The 16,605-nt window shown below is 43.7% G+C and overlaps 1 protein-coding gene across 2 annotated transcripts; it reads right to left on the bottom strand.

Moving 5' to 3' along the window:
• Positions 1–1,084: 1,084 nt before the first annotated feature.
• On the bottom strand, positions 1,085–13,136 carry TRIM40 (tripartite motif containing 40). 2 transcript variants are annotated; one of them, XM_040250139.1, is made up of 5 exons: positions 12,792–13,136; positions 3,477–3,572; positions 2,629–2,853; positions 2,327–2,349; positions 1,085–2,146 (listed from the first exon to the last, which is right to left on the bottom strand). In XM_040250139.1, the coding sequence occupies exons 1-5, from the start codon at positions 13,134–13,136 to the stop codon at positions 2,059–2,061; spliced, it is 777 nt and encodes a 258-aa protein (XP_040106073.1). In that variant the 3' UTR covers positions 1,085–2,058. The 2 variants fall into 2 exon arrangements, with proteins under 2 accessions (XP_040106073.1, XP_040106074.1); XM_040250140.1 differs by having other exon boundaries at positions 2,629–2,751.
• Between the last annotated feature and the right edge of the window lie 3,469 nt (positions 13,137–16,605).

Raw genomic sequence — 16,605 nt, 5'->3', positions numbered from 1 at the left:
AAGAATACATTAGAACTTAGAGATCTTGGCCTGTTGAAGGACTTTACATGTATTATGTCACTTAATCTTAGTGACCCAGTTAGCTCCTATTATTATCTACATTTTAAAGTTAAAAATGCTGAGACCTGGTGAATTTGGGGTACTTGCTCAGCGAAAATCATGCACCCAGGATTTTGATCTATGTCAGACCCAAGAGCTCTTAGCCACCAGGCTACCTTATTCAGAAATGGGTCCCCCAGTAGGTGTGAATATTTTATTATTGGACATGCTCCCAACAAGGGACTTGGATTCAGAAAGACAAGTTATATTTCTTACACTGAGAAATAAAACTGCTAGTGAGTGAAAATACTCGTGTTGGTCTATCAGCACTTGCAGGGTAATTGAAGTTCATTTGTTTGGAGTGTGGACTCAGGGCAGAGGGAGTGGATCGATCCTAAAACACAGTGACTTCAAGATAAGGTAGCTCCATGAGCCTCCACGCTCTGCTTGTCACAGTCTGGTCTCAAGGTTTGCCCCTCCGGGAAGTGCTGGAGTCCAGAGCCCCAAGCTCCCCATCACCCTCTCCAACACCCCCAAAGGATTGTGCACACTTGGTGGGACGTCCACAGTTTACATGATTTTTTCACAGCTTACACTGTAACAGCTCTATTTAAAGGAATGGCAACTCATTCAAGTTAGTTCAAATAATAGAAAAGTTTATTATATGATCAGACACGTAAATAAGGAAAATGGGACTTTCCCACCACTAACCAAGCTTCATGGGAAGCTATGGTGAGGGTGCCAGAGGGGACACAAGTAGTTCCCAAAGAAAGAACTAAAGATTTAAAAAATGTTAGTAATAATAACGAACACACAGAGAACTCACTCTGACAAGTCACTGTAAATAAATATTTTTTAATATATTACTCATTTATTGATCACAACAACCCTATGAGGTAGGTATTATTAATAGTCCCATTTTAAAAAATAGCCCCATTTTATACATCAGACAAGTGAGATGGATGCAGGTTGGGTCACTGTTATTACTCACCCAAAGAAGTGATGCACAAATGATTAATATACAAAGGTACTACTCATTGATCTGTATTCATTATATCATAATTTCCATAACATCTTTTACCTCACAGTTTCTGTGGATCAGAAGTTTGGGTTCTCTGCTTAGGGTCTCATGAGGTTGCAATCAAGGTATCAACTGGGCTGAGTTCTCCTCTGGAGACTCAACTGGGGAAAAATCCACTTCCAAGTTCATTTAGGCAGTTGGCAGAATTAATTTTCTGGCAGCTGCAAGACTGAGGGCCTCTGCTTCCTGTTGGCTGAAAGCTGGAGGCTGCTCTCAGCTCCTGGAGGCTGCCTGCTGGCCGCAGAGTCACTCACATCATCAGTCCAGCAAGGAGAATCTCAAGAGTGAGAGTGTTAACAAGGAGGCGTCCCATTCGTGTAACGCAGTCCATGAAGTGCCAGCCCATCCCCTTTGCCATATTCCATTGATTAGAAGCAAGTCACAGGTTCTGCTCACACTCAGGGAGAGGGGATCACACAAGGGTATGAACACCATGAAGGGAGAATCGTCAGAGGTCACTGTAGAGTCTGTCCATCACAAAAATAATAAAAGTGCCAGGCGAATGGTACAGATACCAGGTGCTATAGGAGCTCAGGAGGAATGTTCCTTCCAACAGATGCGCGGGCTCCACGTGCAGAGGTGGCCTCACCATTGTAAGCATGTACCATTTAAATGTCTGGATGCTCCCATTTCAATGTGAGGTGGTGAGAGATGGGTGCTACCATCGTTTCACAGGAAAAGGAGGGCTTGGATCGTGACCTCTGCAGTGGGAGCCAGACTACAAGCCTGGTTCAGAAGAGAGGCTATGACTATTGTCCAGGGGTCTGAGGGTCAGGCATCAGGTCACAGCTCTGGCGACGAGGAATGGAGGTCATGTTCAGGAGATGGCAGGTGTGAGGGGCCACCGGGCAGACCTAACGGGAGGCTGGACAGGTTGGGGGAAGGAGAGCCAGGAGGGTGAGGTGAGTCTGATATGATGTGGCCCAGGGATGAACAGGTCAGAGCCGCTGAGGATGGCTGGACAAGTGACTCGTTGATATTTTCTCTAAGTTGGGATAAATAGCCTCTAATTGCTCTGGAGCACTCCTAGAAACAAAAAATCCTTCAGTATATTCTGTTGACTCTTCTACTGTCCATGTAGCATGAAGATGCAAGTTAAAGGAACAGTGGAACTCCTTGACCTTGAGAAAGCCCCCACACACATCTAGGCTGGTGTGGGTTTGTGTGTGGAAGCACATGTAGGAAGGGAGATGGGACAGCTCATACCTGTTCAGTAGGTCACTGGCATCCTAGGAGAGAGAAAGAGTGAGAGTCACCATCGGTGCTCAGGTTCCTGTTCCCTCCAAGTCCCCTCCTCACCCCACTAGTGGATGGCACTCGGGACTGCCACCTTGAGGACTGGAGGGGTGCACCCCTTCTGTGTACCCCCACTCTGCTGCAGCAGCAACAGGTCACCACCACGTGTCACAGAGAAGTCTCTTCGTACACCTCCCAAAGGGATACCTCAGGTAGGCTGCCCACTGTTTGGGGAGAATTCCAGGCTTTGGAAGGCACCCCAGGATATGCACCTTCAGCAGGCTGGTGTCCAGTTTCTTGGCCATCCCCTCCAGATCAGTGACCAGGGTGCTGAGCTGATGTAATGCCTCGGAGATGCCAGGGATTCTGGACAGCTCTGCTGACACATCCCACCGCTGGTCTGGCCGCCACTGAGCGGGGGCATCCGGCTGTCTTCTGGTTTGGGGTTGCTGCTCCAGCTCAGCCTCCAGCCTGTGGGTCCCACGGTCTGCCTGAAACTCCAGAAAAGGAATTCTGTAAGATCTGATGTCAGAAGACTCCGCCTAGCCCTCCGCCTCTGAGCACTGAGTGAGATGCTGATTTCTCAGCCCTCCTCCCTTCATGACATTGGCTCTGCCTGTCATGGGTGTTAAAGAGGCGGCCATGTTCTTCAAAAGTGCCGGGACACCTTCTCCCCACCTAACTCCCTTGTGAACATCCACACGTGCATGTTACACACACACACACGCACACACACACACACACACACACACAGACTCTGCTATATCCTCTCACTGCTTTTTAACCCTCTCGGGTCATAAGGTGAGGGACAGAGAGACAGAAACCTAGATGGTCAGAGACAGAGAAAGAGCCCTATGGTTTTCGGAGTAATTTTCAATTGATAGTCTACTTGTCTCTGATTCTTACCTTGAACCAGGTAGAGCAGGACTGGCTTTCATTGAACATATAAACCACATGAAGTTCAGAGGGTTTGACTTGCCCCAGGCCACTCAGCCAACAAATCCCAAGACGGCGCCCAGCACCCATGTTTCCAGCCTCCAGGTGCACCCCCCTGCAGCAGGCTGCTCCAGACAGACAGATGGCCAGACTGGAGTCCTTCCTGAGACTCTAAGAAACCCACCTTCATCTCCTGCAGTCTCTCCTCCTCCTGAGTTTTGAGCCTCTGGAGTTCACAGATGTCCTTTCTGAGCTTCCTGACCCTGCGGTTGAGTCGTTCCTAGGGAGACAGACATGATTGATGATCAGACCATGGGTGAGGGTGATGCCCATTGGGGGGGCAGTGGGTGTCCTGATCCCAGGATGCTAAAGGAAAATTCTACCTAAAAAGAGGCAGCTTTCTATGTGTCATCCTTGGGGGAAGAAATACAAGAGTTTATTTAATGGATGATGATGGTAAAAAGAGATAGTTTTTTTTTTTTTTTAAGCCTTAACTACACAGGGATAACAGATAGTAACAGAACATTTTCTACTCTGAATTCAGGGTGTTTTTCTCCCAACATCTAAAAGTTTTGTGTTGATTGTTGGCAACTCTTACTACTCATCAACAAGTGAAGCCAATCTAGCGAGAACTGACTTAGAGAGGAGATGCAAAGCCTCTGGGACCACTCCTCCAACCCTGGCTGGGTTGGACAAGAATCCTCTATTAGAGGTAAACCTGTAGCCCAGGAAGGCATGGGATCTCTCTCTAAATCTTAAATCAGTGTCTGGATGGGTCACTGGGTCTGGGAAACTAAGGGTATAATGAATGATTTCAGTTTCTAAAAAATTAACTTTCAGGTTTTGAAAAACTATGTAGGAAGCAAAAATAAACAAAGCTGATACCGATATCAACACAGGCCCTAATGACTCAAAGTGGAAGAAAAGTACAGGGTGGAGGTGACAGCAAAAGATTCTGGAAACAATCTCCTTGTCATCCCTTTTTAGACTGCTGACAAAATGTATTTGCCCTGCTAGATAAAAGGGCATACAAAGTTTAGTAATAAAACAGTATGGTGCTAGGACAAGAACATTTAGAAAATGAAAGAAGAGAGAGCTCAGGGAGAGACCCATGTTTACAAAAGACTTTAAAAAGAAAAAATACAAAGAAATGAGTCACAGGTATGGAATGTACAGTGTGGAGGATATAGTCAGTAACTGTGTCGTATCTTTGTATAGTGACATACTGTAACTAAACTTGTCCTGGCGATCATTTTGAAATGTATAGAAATGTTGAATCACTATGTTGTATAAGAGGAACTAACATAGTTTTGCAGGTCAATTGTACTTTCAAAACGAACAAACAGAAGAAAGAAATCAGATTTGTGGTTATCAGAGGTAGAGAATAGGAAGAGGGTAAATTGGATAAAGGCAGTCAAAAGGTACAAGCTTCCACTTATAAGATAAATAAGTGCTAGAGATGGATATGCAACATGATAAATATAATCAACACAGCTGTATGTTATATATGAAAGTGGTTAAGAGAGTAAATCCTAAGAGTTCTGATCACAAGAAAGTTTTTTAAAATTTTCTTTAATTTCATATCTATAGGAGATAATGGATGTTCACCAAACTTACTGTAATAATCATTTTGTTATGAATATACATCAAATCATTACACTGTATACCTTAAACTTTTATACTACCGTTTGTCAATCATATATCAATAAAGCTGAAATAAAATAAAATAAAAAGTAGTATATAGATCAGTAAGAGAGGAGACAAAATCTGTAGGAGATGGTGTTGAGAAACTGGCTTACAACAACAGAGAAAAATAAAGCCAAATGCTTATCCAGAACTCTAGATGGATTAAAGACAGCATGAAAGGAAAACTATAAAGTTAATAGAACATAATATTAAAGAATAAATTTGTGGCCTGGGGGGTAGGGAAAAATTGTCTTAAATAAAACCCCCAAATCACAAACCATGAGACAATGATTTAATTTGATGACCTTAAAAATTAAATATTTCTGTTCAATAACAACACTATGGACAAAACTAACAGAGAAATGACAGACTAGGAGATAATATCTGCAATGTTTAAAACCAACAAGAGACTTATTATATACAAGACATCAAAGGAAAGCCTAGGGAGTTCCCTGGCAGTCCAGTGGTTGAGATTCAATGCTTTCACTGCCGTGGGTCTGGATTCAGTCCCTGATTGGTGAACTAAGATCCCACAAGTCGCACAGTGCAGCCATAAATACATAGATAAATGAAAGGAAAGCCTAGAAATAAATAAGAAGACAGGAAACCAAAAGAAAAATTTGGAAAGAATATGAACAGTTAATTTACAGAAGAAGGGATGCCCAAACTCATCAGTGATTAGATAAATGGAAATTAATACAAAGAAATATTACTTGACCCTCATCAGATTAATAAAAAATTAGACAACCGGATAGCACCTGGGTAAGATGGGATGTGTGTGGGTGTAAGGACCACACTGTGGGCTGGTGAGATGTGCACTAGCATAGCATTCTGTTGAGGGTCTTGGCCACCTAGGTGTGCTTTCCTCTATGATCCAGTGGTCCCGTTTCTGGATAAAAATCCCAGAGAAGTCCTCACTCAGGTTCTAAGATAATGTGTCTGCTACAGCACTGTTTATGGTAACAGACTTGGAATCACGTAGAGTCCATTCCCAGGAAACAGATGGGTAAAATGAGGACGGTGCCTGCTGTGGAACACAGTGCAGCTATCAGAAACAATGGACCATGTGACCCACAGAACGTGAACTGATCTCAAATTCATGGTAGAACGGAAAGCAAGAAGTAGAGACTTCCCTGGTGGTCCAGTGGTTAAGACTCCATGCTTCCACCACAGAGGGGATAGGTTCAATACCTGCTCAGGAATTAAGATCCCACAAGGGGCCCAGTCGACGGGGAAAAAAGAAATAGAATGAGTCCCATCATGTAATTTTGTTAATTCAATATATAAACACACAGTGCAGCAATGTGTGTTTTGCAAACTGTCTACAAATAAAAATATAACAAACACTAACTAGTTACCATGGAAGAGAGAGGAACAGTGATTAAATTAAATGGAACAAACAAAACAAAAACAGGATTTGTGGACTAAAGATAGAAAATGAAATTCGCTCAGTTGTGTCCAACTCTTTGTGATCCCATGGACTATACAGTCCATGGAATTCTCCAGGCCAGAATACTGTACAAACCATGGGATTCTCAAGGCCATATTACTGGCTGCTGCTACTGCTGTTGCTGCTGCTAAGTCGCTTCAGTCATGTCCGACCCTGTGTGACCCCAGAGATGGCAGCCCACTAGGCTCTGCCGTCCCTGGGATTCTCCAGGCAAGAACACTGGAGTGGGTTGCCATTTCCTTCTTCAATGCATGAAAGTGAAAAGTAAAAGAAGTCGCTTAGTCGTGTCCGACTCTTTGCAACCCCATGGACTGCAGCCTACCAGGCTCCTCCGTCCATGGGATTTTCCAGGCAAGAGTACTGGAGTGGGGTGCCATTGCCTTCTCTGGAGTGGGTAACTATTCCCTTCTCCAGGAGGTCTTCCCAACCCAGGCATTGAACCCATTGGGGGTGGATCCTTTACCAACTGAGCCACAAGGGAAGCCCAGACTAAAGATAAGAGTGTGCTATTAACTGAAGAGTGTGTGTTTCACTAAGAAAATCTGTCTCAATTTAGGTCAAAAAAACTGGGGGAGAGGGGGTTTTGTTGTTGTTGGCTGTTCATGGGGGATATTTCTTTCTTTTTTTCCCCTTTTATTTTGCTTCACTTCCTCTTTGGAAAAGAAGTGTCCTGCATCACTGGAGATGTACAGGTAGAGGCTGGGGTTGGACAAGATGACTTTGAAAGTTCTTTCTGGCCCTGAGATTCAGAAGATAGAACCAAAGTCAAAGGGCTATCGGTGAGACATCAGCAAGGACATTCAAGCAAACAAAGAGTAAGCAGAAGAGACAGTGATGTCACTAGAAATTTATTAAACATTTGTCACGTCACTGGGTGTTACCTGCATGCATTTCCCAACAGAGAAGGAATAAAACAGAAGGAAGGGCATGTGAATTTCACTTGGGGCCTCGCTGGCGAGGGTGGAGGCTCAGGTGGGGTGGGCAATTGTGTAAGCATGAAAGTTTAGGTCTCACAAAGTTGAAACAAGCAAATAACCTTCACCTTGTTACCCCTTCCATGTACTCTCTCTGGTGTCACAACTACACTTCTTGAAGGAGTAGGTGGTTCTCACTGTCTTCACATCCTCGTGCCCTTTTGCTCCCCAGCATCTGCCTTGCTTCTTATCACTCTTTGGAAACTGCCCTCTCCGAGGTCACCAGTGAACTCCAGGAAAGAAGCTTCGGAGGTGCCTTCTTCTCAGGCTCCTCTTCTTTGCTGTGATTCTCCCCACCCCACTCTACCCACCTCCCACACCCTGTCCTTCCTTGACTTTTGTGAGGTTGTTTCTTTAACCCGGTTCTTTTGCTGAACTACGTCCTTAATTTCAGGCTTCAGATTTTATCACAATTTCCTGAAAGATGTTTGTCCTAACAGTCAATCCTATTTCTAGCTGAGACCTAAGTATCTCCTACTGCCCTGTTGGCAGTTCAAACTCAGTCTGGAGTAATCAAAGTCAGTCTGGAGTAATCAAACTTATCTTCTTCTTCCCCACCCTCTTTTGCAATCCACTACTCTTGACTGCCATATTTCTGTCCTTGGAGCCACGATTCTGCCTGTCATCCAACCTGAAATCTCAGTCATGTTTTGTCTTTTACCTGTTTTACTCCTGTCTTCAAAAGAGTTTCTTATTGTCAAATATAAGCCCAGACTCCTTAACAAAATATCCAAGACCCCCCATAACCTAATTATATTTTCTGTGTTCCCTCTCCCTACTTCCTCCATGTTCTTCACAGGAGCCAAATGAAGTTGCTTGTGGTTTCCCAAACACACCCCATACAGCCACACCTCTCTTTTACTTCCCTGCCAGGAATGCTATCTGTTTCTGCCTGTCAAAGTCAGGCCTGTTCCTAAGATCTGGTTCAAAACATCACAGTCTTGTCTTCTGGAGTAGCTTAAAATTTAATGAAGAGTTTATAGTCAACTATGAACACTGTATAAATAAAAAAGGAAGCAAAGATAGTAGCAATAAAGATTAATGCATGAAATAATTGAAGATAATTCAGATCTATCATTTACAGTATTCAAAATGAATAAAGTAAAGCCCTTTTTTTTAAAAAAAAATTCATCCAGTTTTGCATTAAGATAATATTTAGTGTGTGCATATTATATGAATAAGGTACTTATTAGAATTAAAAAGCGAAATTCTACAAACTTTTATCTTACTAAAATATCTCTCAAGGAGTTTGAGGAAAAAAAGACAAATTGAAAGATAAGCAATGGTTCAAGATCTGTTTTGAATTCATTAATGCTTTTTTAAAGTCTGTGGTCCTAAAATGTGATTTCACAATAAAAAAATTTTGACCAAAAAGAGCAGTAAGTAGTGATGAAACATGAGAACCTAGGAACATTGAAAATCCTCTCAAGTGACTTACTAACAATATGGTTAAAAGAAAAAGTAGTTAGAAAGCAAAAAGTTACCTTTCCTTATATAGTCACCAAAAAAAACAAAAAGACCAATTTTCAAAAAACATGCTCCTTACAGAACAAGTCCCAAAATACAAATAAGAAAGGTATAATCTATTATATTTTATGAGGAAAAATGGTGTTGACTAAACGTGACAATGTCCACATGATCATACCTATGGAAAATGTCAGGAAATTAAGTTAAAGGATATATGAATTCAGCAAAGACTCTCATTTGGATCTACAATGTACCAATTGCCCAGAAAAATTACTCTTATAAAATATATAGCTACCCTCAATATGAGATTTAAATTAAGAAATGTAACATCTGATTCAGTGACATGAAGGAAAACACTTAGTGATATTAATATATCCTGCTATTGGTCAAGACCGTGTAGGCCCATAAAAGTAATAATTCTTAATGTAGGCAACAAATTTAGTGTGATACCAATTAAAATTTCATGGAATTCTCCATCATGCTTAGAAACATTGGATAAGAAAATCCTTCTGAAAAGACAGTCAGCAAGAACATCAGGTACAAAAATTACTATTTGGTGAAGATGCTACTACATTTAAAAATAAGCCAAAAAGCAGTAAGTATCAAAACTGCATAATAACTTTCGAACAGAAAACACTAAATACCTAGTTTCAAAAATCAAGTTAGTGCTCCATGCTGCATTCCAGTCCCACTCGGTTTCACTCAATAGATAGGTTCCCTTTTCCAAACTCGACCAACCACAGCTTCACTCTTTTCAAACCTTCCACATCCCCGCCTCTAACCACACAGCTGGTATTCTTTCTCACATATTCAGTTCAGTTCAGTGGCTCAAATCACAGCGCGTGAGCCACCTCCCAAACTGCAAGACTCCCTCCCCTTGCAAATGCCTTCTTTCGTTCCCCACTGTCTCAATGGAAAGAGTGTGCCTCCTCCCAGCCCAGCATCCTCCAGCATCATTCAATGTACTCTGCAGTCACTTCTTTCTTAGCGTCTGGAACACCACTTCCCTAGCTTTTCTCAAACCTTGCTAGTGGCTCAGTCCGAGCCTCCCTTACTGGGTCTCCCTCCATCCTAAGTCTAAGTGATGGCCTTTCTCAGGACCTTGCCCTGGAAACTCTTTTCTCCCTAGATTCTCTCCTGGGGATATTGCAACAATTCCTTTAGTTTTAAATGTTATCTTTTAAAATTCATTTTATTTACTTTCATTTATTTTTTGACTGCTCTGCGTGACTTGTGGGATTTTAGTTCCCTGACCAGGGAGGGTTAGGATGGAGTCCTAACCACTGCACCGCCAGGGAATTCCCTTAAATATTATCTTTATTTTGATGGTACCCTGTCCTAGGTTCTGGTAATACTACCCCAGACTCTCTTTGGAGATTCAGATTTCTTAGCCAGCTGCATATCTAAGATCCTGCTTTGATGTGTCTCAACTTGGACTCAACTTGTCTTAAATGAAACTTGACGGTTCGTTCAAACCTGTTCTCAGTCCTTATCTTTCCATCATCCATCTAGTTTCTCACACTAGAAACTCGTGAAGTCATCTTTTGATTCCCTTCATTCCCTCATCCCACTTCTAATCTGTCAGTAGATGCTGTCAGTTCACACTCTAATTATAAACTCTTCAAGTACAACAAGACGTTTCCAGATTTGGGGCTCCCAAATCTGTATTTCCTTCTGCCCAGTCTTTTCACTGGCTGCCTTCTGTTTTCCCTGGTCTCAGCACCAGTGCCACCTCCTCCGTGAGGCCCTCACTGACCACATGGGTCACCCATTACTCTCCATCTCTGATTCCTGTTTGTTTTCTTCCTAGATCATACAAGACTTGTCATTTGATTTCTTGCCTGTCTTTCTTTGGAAAATTCCTGGCCGGAGGGATGGCATCGGACTTGTTCAGCATTGTATTTCTAGCATGCATGGTAGTTACTGATACACTGCAGAAACTTACTCAAGTCTTTCTTAAACAAATATTGTTCTTTATTTACTTCAGGTTCCTTGTCATAATTTAAAGGTAGACTTGAGGACAGAGATTATGAATCATCTTTATAGTTCCAACAATACCTGGCATGACATCATCGCAAAGCACAGACCTGAATAAATCATTGAGTGAGTGAACAGATTTTCCCATATATTCACTGGCCCATCAGCAGGTGGGAGACCTCCATCTGCTCTCCTGTGATCCCCTACACTTAGAGGGAATGATGCTAGATCTAGAGAACTTGGCCTCTTTGGTTTTCTGAGTTATTTCTCTCCCTTCCCATAGTCACCCTTGATCTGGACTCCTCACTTTCTCATTCTGTTTCAAAATGTGTTCAAAAAGTCAAGAATCTAAAAGAAAGCTTTGGAAATTCATCCTTCATTATTGGATAGAAATACACCATGGTGAAAATATGTCAATTTTCCATCCAATCAAATGGAAACTAAATTGGGGGTGGGAGAGGGGGAAGATTGGTTTGAAAAATGTTAAAGCTAATTGGCAAAATAGGCATATATAAATATCCACAAAAATTCTGAAAAATAAGAATATTCTGACAGTTCTAAGACCTACCTGACACTAAAATACATTGGAAAAGGACAGTTTTAAAAATGGGTTTACACCCAGGCAGAAGTAGAATAGAAAAGAATAGAGTCAAGAAAATATGCAAGTCTATATGCACCCATGGCATACTATAAAGTTGGGATTCAAATCAGTGGGGGACTATGGGTTATTCCATAGTAAATGATGACAGGAAAACTGATCATAATTTGGAAGCTATCTTATTCTTTCATCAAAATATATCTTGGCTATTCTAAGTCCTTTAAAATAAATGTCGAAGGATACTCATTGTAACATTTCTTGTGATCTCAAAACAGTAACCTATAGACAACTCAATACCAGCCAATTTATGGTACATTCATAGAGCTGAACACCATGCAGTTATTGAATTCATAAGATCTAAAGGTACTGATGGGAAAATGAAATAATGTCCAAGATGTATTTTTAGATGATAAAAATGAGTTACAGAAAGATATGTAGAGAATCCTTGTACGTCCGTGTTTTAGACCGTGTGTTCATACACACAATTTTTGAAAGAATCATACACAAAAATCTAACAATGGTTACTTCTAGGGGCTGAGAATGGGGGAAAAGAGGAAGAAAGACTTTTAGTTATGACTTTATACATTACAGTGTTGTCTGAATGTACCATTTTGATGATAAAAGTCTTTTTAATAGAATAAAAATAGTTATCATAGGAAGGAAGAAAAAAAAAGACAAAGGAAGAAGGAAAAGAGAGAATCATGTATTAATTTCCAAGTTTCAATATATTTACAGGATAATTGTTAACATATGTAAATGTGGCACAGTGGTGAAAAATTCCCCTGCCAAGCAGGAGATGTAAGTTTGATCCCTGGGTTAGTTGGGAAGATCTCCTGGAAAAGGAAATGGCAACCCACTCCAGTGTTCTTGCCTGGGTAATCCCATGGACAGAGGAGCCTGGCGGGCTACAGTCCATGGGGTTGCAAAAAAGTTGGACCATGACTTAGCGAATAAACATCAGCAAAACCTGATTACGTTTCTGGCCAATATCCTAGTACTGTCAATCAAGGGAACCACATAGTCTTAATTTTAAAAGGGTTTTGCCTTATTTAGTCCAGCTCCTTCATACTACAGATAAGTGTGAGGAGTTCATGCTTCCTGGGAATCTGCTGTCACGAGACAGTGTCTCCTCTCAGACTCCTATTAATACATTGAAACTTTAACATCAGTAGCAAGATACACACAGGGAAATGAAGACAAAGGTCTAAAACAGGATAAAGCAGAAGAAACGAAGACAAGTGTCAGTTATTGAACCTCTATGACATGCCCGGGATCAAGGACAGGGAGTAGAAAGGAGTAACTCGGGGAGGTGGTGGCAGGGGGATAGAGACGATGACCTCGCGTTACCTTGTAGTGGCTGATGGCATTTTCAATGGTCAGTTCACTGTGAGACTTGTGTTCAGGGGTCACCAGGCATTCCATGCACAGAAGACTTCTGCTCTCCTCACAGAACCAGCACACCTTCTTTTGGTGGCTGTCGCAGGTATAGCCGGCCCCCAGGACCCCCTCGGAACAGGGCTTCCGGCAGAGGGGGCAGCTGCGGACTCCGGAGGCGGAGGCCTTCTCCAGGTGCTGGGCCAGGCAGGCCCGGCAGAAGAGGTGGCCGCAGTCGGTGCGCACTGCCTCCTTCAGGCACTCCTGGCAGATGGGGCAGACGCCCTCTTCCCGGCGGTCCTGGCGCAGGGGGCCCATGGCCTCCACCCCACACTGCCAGCGTCCCGACTGCTAGGGCCTCCTTCCCCACAGGAACTTTGGACGGCCTGCGACCCTTGACAGTCCAGCTAAGGAGGAGGCAGCCCCGGAGAGGCTCAGAGGACCCAACTCAGCCCTCCAATTTCAAGCAACCACCTGCTCTTCAGCAACAGAGCGTAGCATGGACCACGGAAATCACCATTCTGCAACAAGTTCCAGAAATACGTCATCTTTCACGTTCCCCTCTGGTTTCCTAGTCTTTACTAGACATAAAATCACTCTTTTTCATACACCTGGAGGAAGTAGGTGATTCAAAGAGCATGTTTCCTCTCTTCAGAACTTTCTGTGAATATTTTTACAGCTCAAAGTTAAGAGGCCAGAGTGTCCCTGTCAGAAGCCAGAGCTTCATAAACTTAAAAGTTGAAAGTCTCTGATTTGCCCTCAGTTGAGGGAAGCTGCAGGAGCTGGTCGAGTACCACACTGCAATACCTGAAAACTTGTGGTCACACTCTAAGAGTTTAGCTACTGCCGTCAGCTATGACTTGACATTTGCATCAGCACCTATGTCAACCAGCATCTCTTTCAGGGTTATACAAATTCCACAATCAAAGGGACAGAGAAGAAGAAGAGGACAGAGAAAAGTCCAGAGACCTTTTCCCTTCCTTTCAAACCACCTCCAAAGACCCAAGGAAGAAAGCACTCTCCGTCCCTCTGTCCCTTAGAACACTGCATTCAACTCTCATCCCCTCACCCCCAAGCCTCTTTTCTAGTCCTCCTCCAGAAAAGCTCCTCTGGTATCCTACCTCAGTTTCTCCTATGGCGATTTCAGGTCGTGTCTCACGGTCCAGATCTGGAGCGACGGCCAACAGGCGACTGGCTCTTTTTAAACCGTGCGAATTATATATGCTCACGTGTTAGTAAAAGTGGGGGAGAGGTGATGAGGCCCATCCTCCCCACAGCTTCGAGACTGACTGAGGGGTGAGATGGACTTTGGTCGGTGAAAGGTGTGGCTTGTTTGCACACAGGAAGGAGGAAAGTCTTGGTGCCTCGGACGTGAATATGACACGAAGTCAGTCAGGACACAGAATGATCCCAGAGCCCAGCTTAGACACCTCGGGATCCAGGTGTGGTCGGTGTCGGTGACACAACCATGGCATCTGCCCATGATACCGGAACGCCAGGCGCCCACCCACTGTCTTCCAGTCAGGCTGGTCTCAGCACTCACCCTGGGGGAGCCCATGGGGAATAACGCTAATAAGAGTTGCCGGTTGAGGCTTTTTTTTTTTTTTTGCCACCCTGTGAGACTTGTGGGATCTTGGTTCCCCAACCAAGCACTGAATCCGGGTCCTTGGCAGTGAAGCGTGCAGTCCCAACCACTAGACCTCCAGGGAGTTCCTGAGGCTTTGTTAAAAGGTCCAACATTCTTGTTCAAATCTCACTCCATACTATTCTTCCTCAATCCCGCTTGGCCACTGTCTGCTGTGGGGTTCCTATTAAAAAGTCACTTTCCCGGGCTTTCTAGGTGGCTCAGTGGTAAAGATCCACCTGCCAATGCAGGAGACATGGGTTCAATCCCCAGTCCAGGAAGATCCCACACACCATGGAGCAGCTAAGCCCGTGAGCCCCATCTGTGAGGCCAGTGCTGCAGAGCCTGGGGAGCTGCAACTAGAAAGCCCATGTGCTACCACTACGGAAGCCTGTGTCTAGAGCTGGTGCTCCATGAGGGCAGCCATCACAGTGATAAGCCCTGGCACGGCAGCCGGAAGTGGCCCCCACTCACAGCAACTCGAGTAGAGCCCGCAGAGCAATGAAGACCCAGCACAGCCAAACATAAATAAATAATACATAACAAAGTTACTTTCACCATAGTCACAGTTACTTGGCCTTGTTATCAAAGGCGATGGCTCCCTCAAATCTCAGGGTGACGGATGGAGTGACTGTCTTACACGCTGCATACCACCACCTCTTGAGCGTGATGCCCCAGAGCCAGATGAAAATACCTGTCCCCTTGCTGGGGGGGGCTCTGGCTGTCCCCTTGCTCCCTCTGCCTTGCTGTCCTCCACAGAGCCAGTTCCCCCTATTTGTTACAGATGAGCCACTGAGCCTTGTGAATGAAGCTCATGGGCTCTTCCCCACCCTACCTTGCAATCCTGCTGTCTTCCTGGGTGATTTCAAGGACAATGTAGCTGACCATCTGGCCTGAGGCCCTTAAGCTCTTTGACTTGCTCACATCCAGTGACTTTTCCTTTTGGGGACCACCCTGGTAACCATTCTCTGGTCCTTGTCAGAACAGATTTCACCACCCAAAGTCACAAATCTAGGCATCAGACTTGTCTTACATCTCTCTCCCAAGCTTCTTACTACCTCATCTGGTCACCAATTTCTAATCCTTGACCCCTCCACATTCCTAATTTGTCACGTCTCATGAGATAATATGAGAAAGGAAAATGAGAGATTAAGTAACCTGCTGAGGCCACAGACGGGTAAACAGGGAGTTGGGATTTAGATCTGGATGTCTGTCATTTTAGCCCACGGGCTTCTTCACCACAAAATGTCATCTTTCACACTTTTCCTTGCCCTTACAAAAAGATCAATAAAGTCTTAATAAATGGAAAGATGAATTGTCAGATAGATTGATAATTATCTGACTTGGGAGGATAGTGGTTGGGAGGATCCCTTGGAGAAGGGAATGGCAACCCATTTCAGTATTCTTGCCTGGAGAATTCCATGGACAGAAGAGCCTGGAAGACTACAGTCCATAGGGTTGCAAAGAGTCAGACGTGAGTTAGTGACTAAATGACAACAACAAGGATATCATCTATTTAAACAATTATATTTAAAGAAGAAAAATCTGTGGCTAGAATGAAAGAAATTTTAACTACCCCAAAGATCTGGATTATGGTCCTAATTGTGAGATTTGGAGCTTCATGTGCGAAGACAGCCACAATCTCAGCCTCCTTCCCAGGAAAGTGGACCAAATGTCACAGCTGGGAATAGAGATGCTTCAGAAATTACAAACCAGTGCACAATGGTTAGGGGGTGATTATTATTTCCCTGTCTCACAGTCTATTCAGCATAGCTCCATGCATATTGAGAGCCACTTGAATGAGTGACCTTATCTAATTTCACCTACTTTAAAATATTGGAGCCAGGGGCCCAGTGATTTGCATCTTTTCCCTCTCCTTCACTCTGGCTCTGCTCTGACACTTTCCAGCAGAGAAGCCCCTTACCTCTTCTTGTAGCTGCTTTAAATTCTTGGAATCAGTTTAAGCTCAGTTCATGTCCCAGTTTCCTGCATGAAACCTTCCTAACTACTCCATCTTCATCCTTCACGGGCTTCCACTTACAGTTGGGCAGGGTGTGCACTGTACAAGAACACCTGGGAGATGGGATGAGGCAGCAAGGACACCCAGCCCATCGTCTACTTACAGAGCCATGAACCTCGCCAACCCACAGAGGCATCACCCCT

This window comes from Oryx dammah, unplaced genomic scaffold (assembly GCF_014754425.2).
Source record: "Oryx dammah isolate SB20612 unplaced genomic scaffold, SCBI_Odam_1.1 HiC_scaffold_11, whole genome shotgun sequence".
Classification (NCBI taxonomy): Eukaryota; Metazoa; Chordata; class Mammalia; order Artiodactyla; family Bovidae; genus Oryx; species Oryx dammah.
The sequence above is the reverse complement of the archived record's forward strand: the minus strand, read 5'-3'. Positions and strand labels throughout refer to the sequence as shown.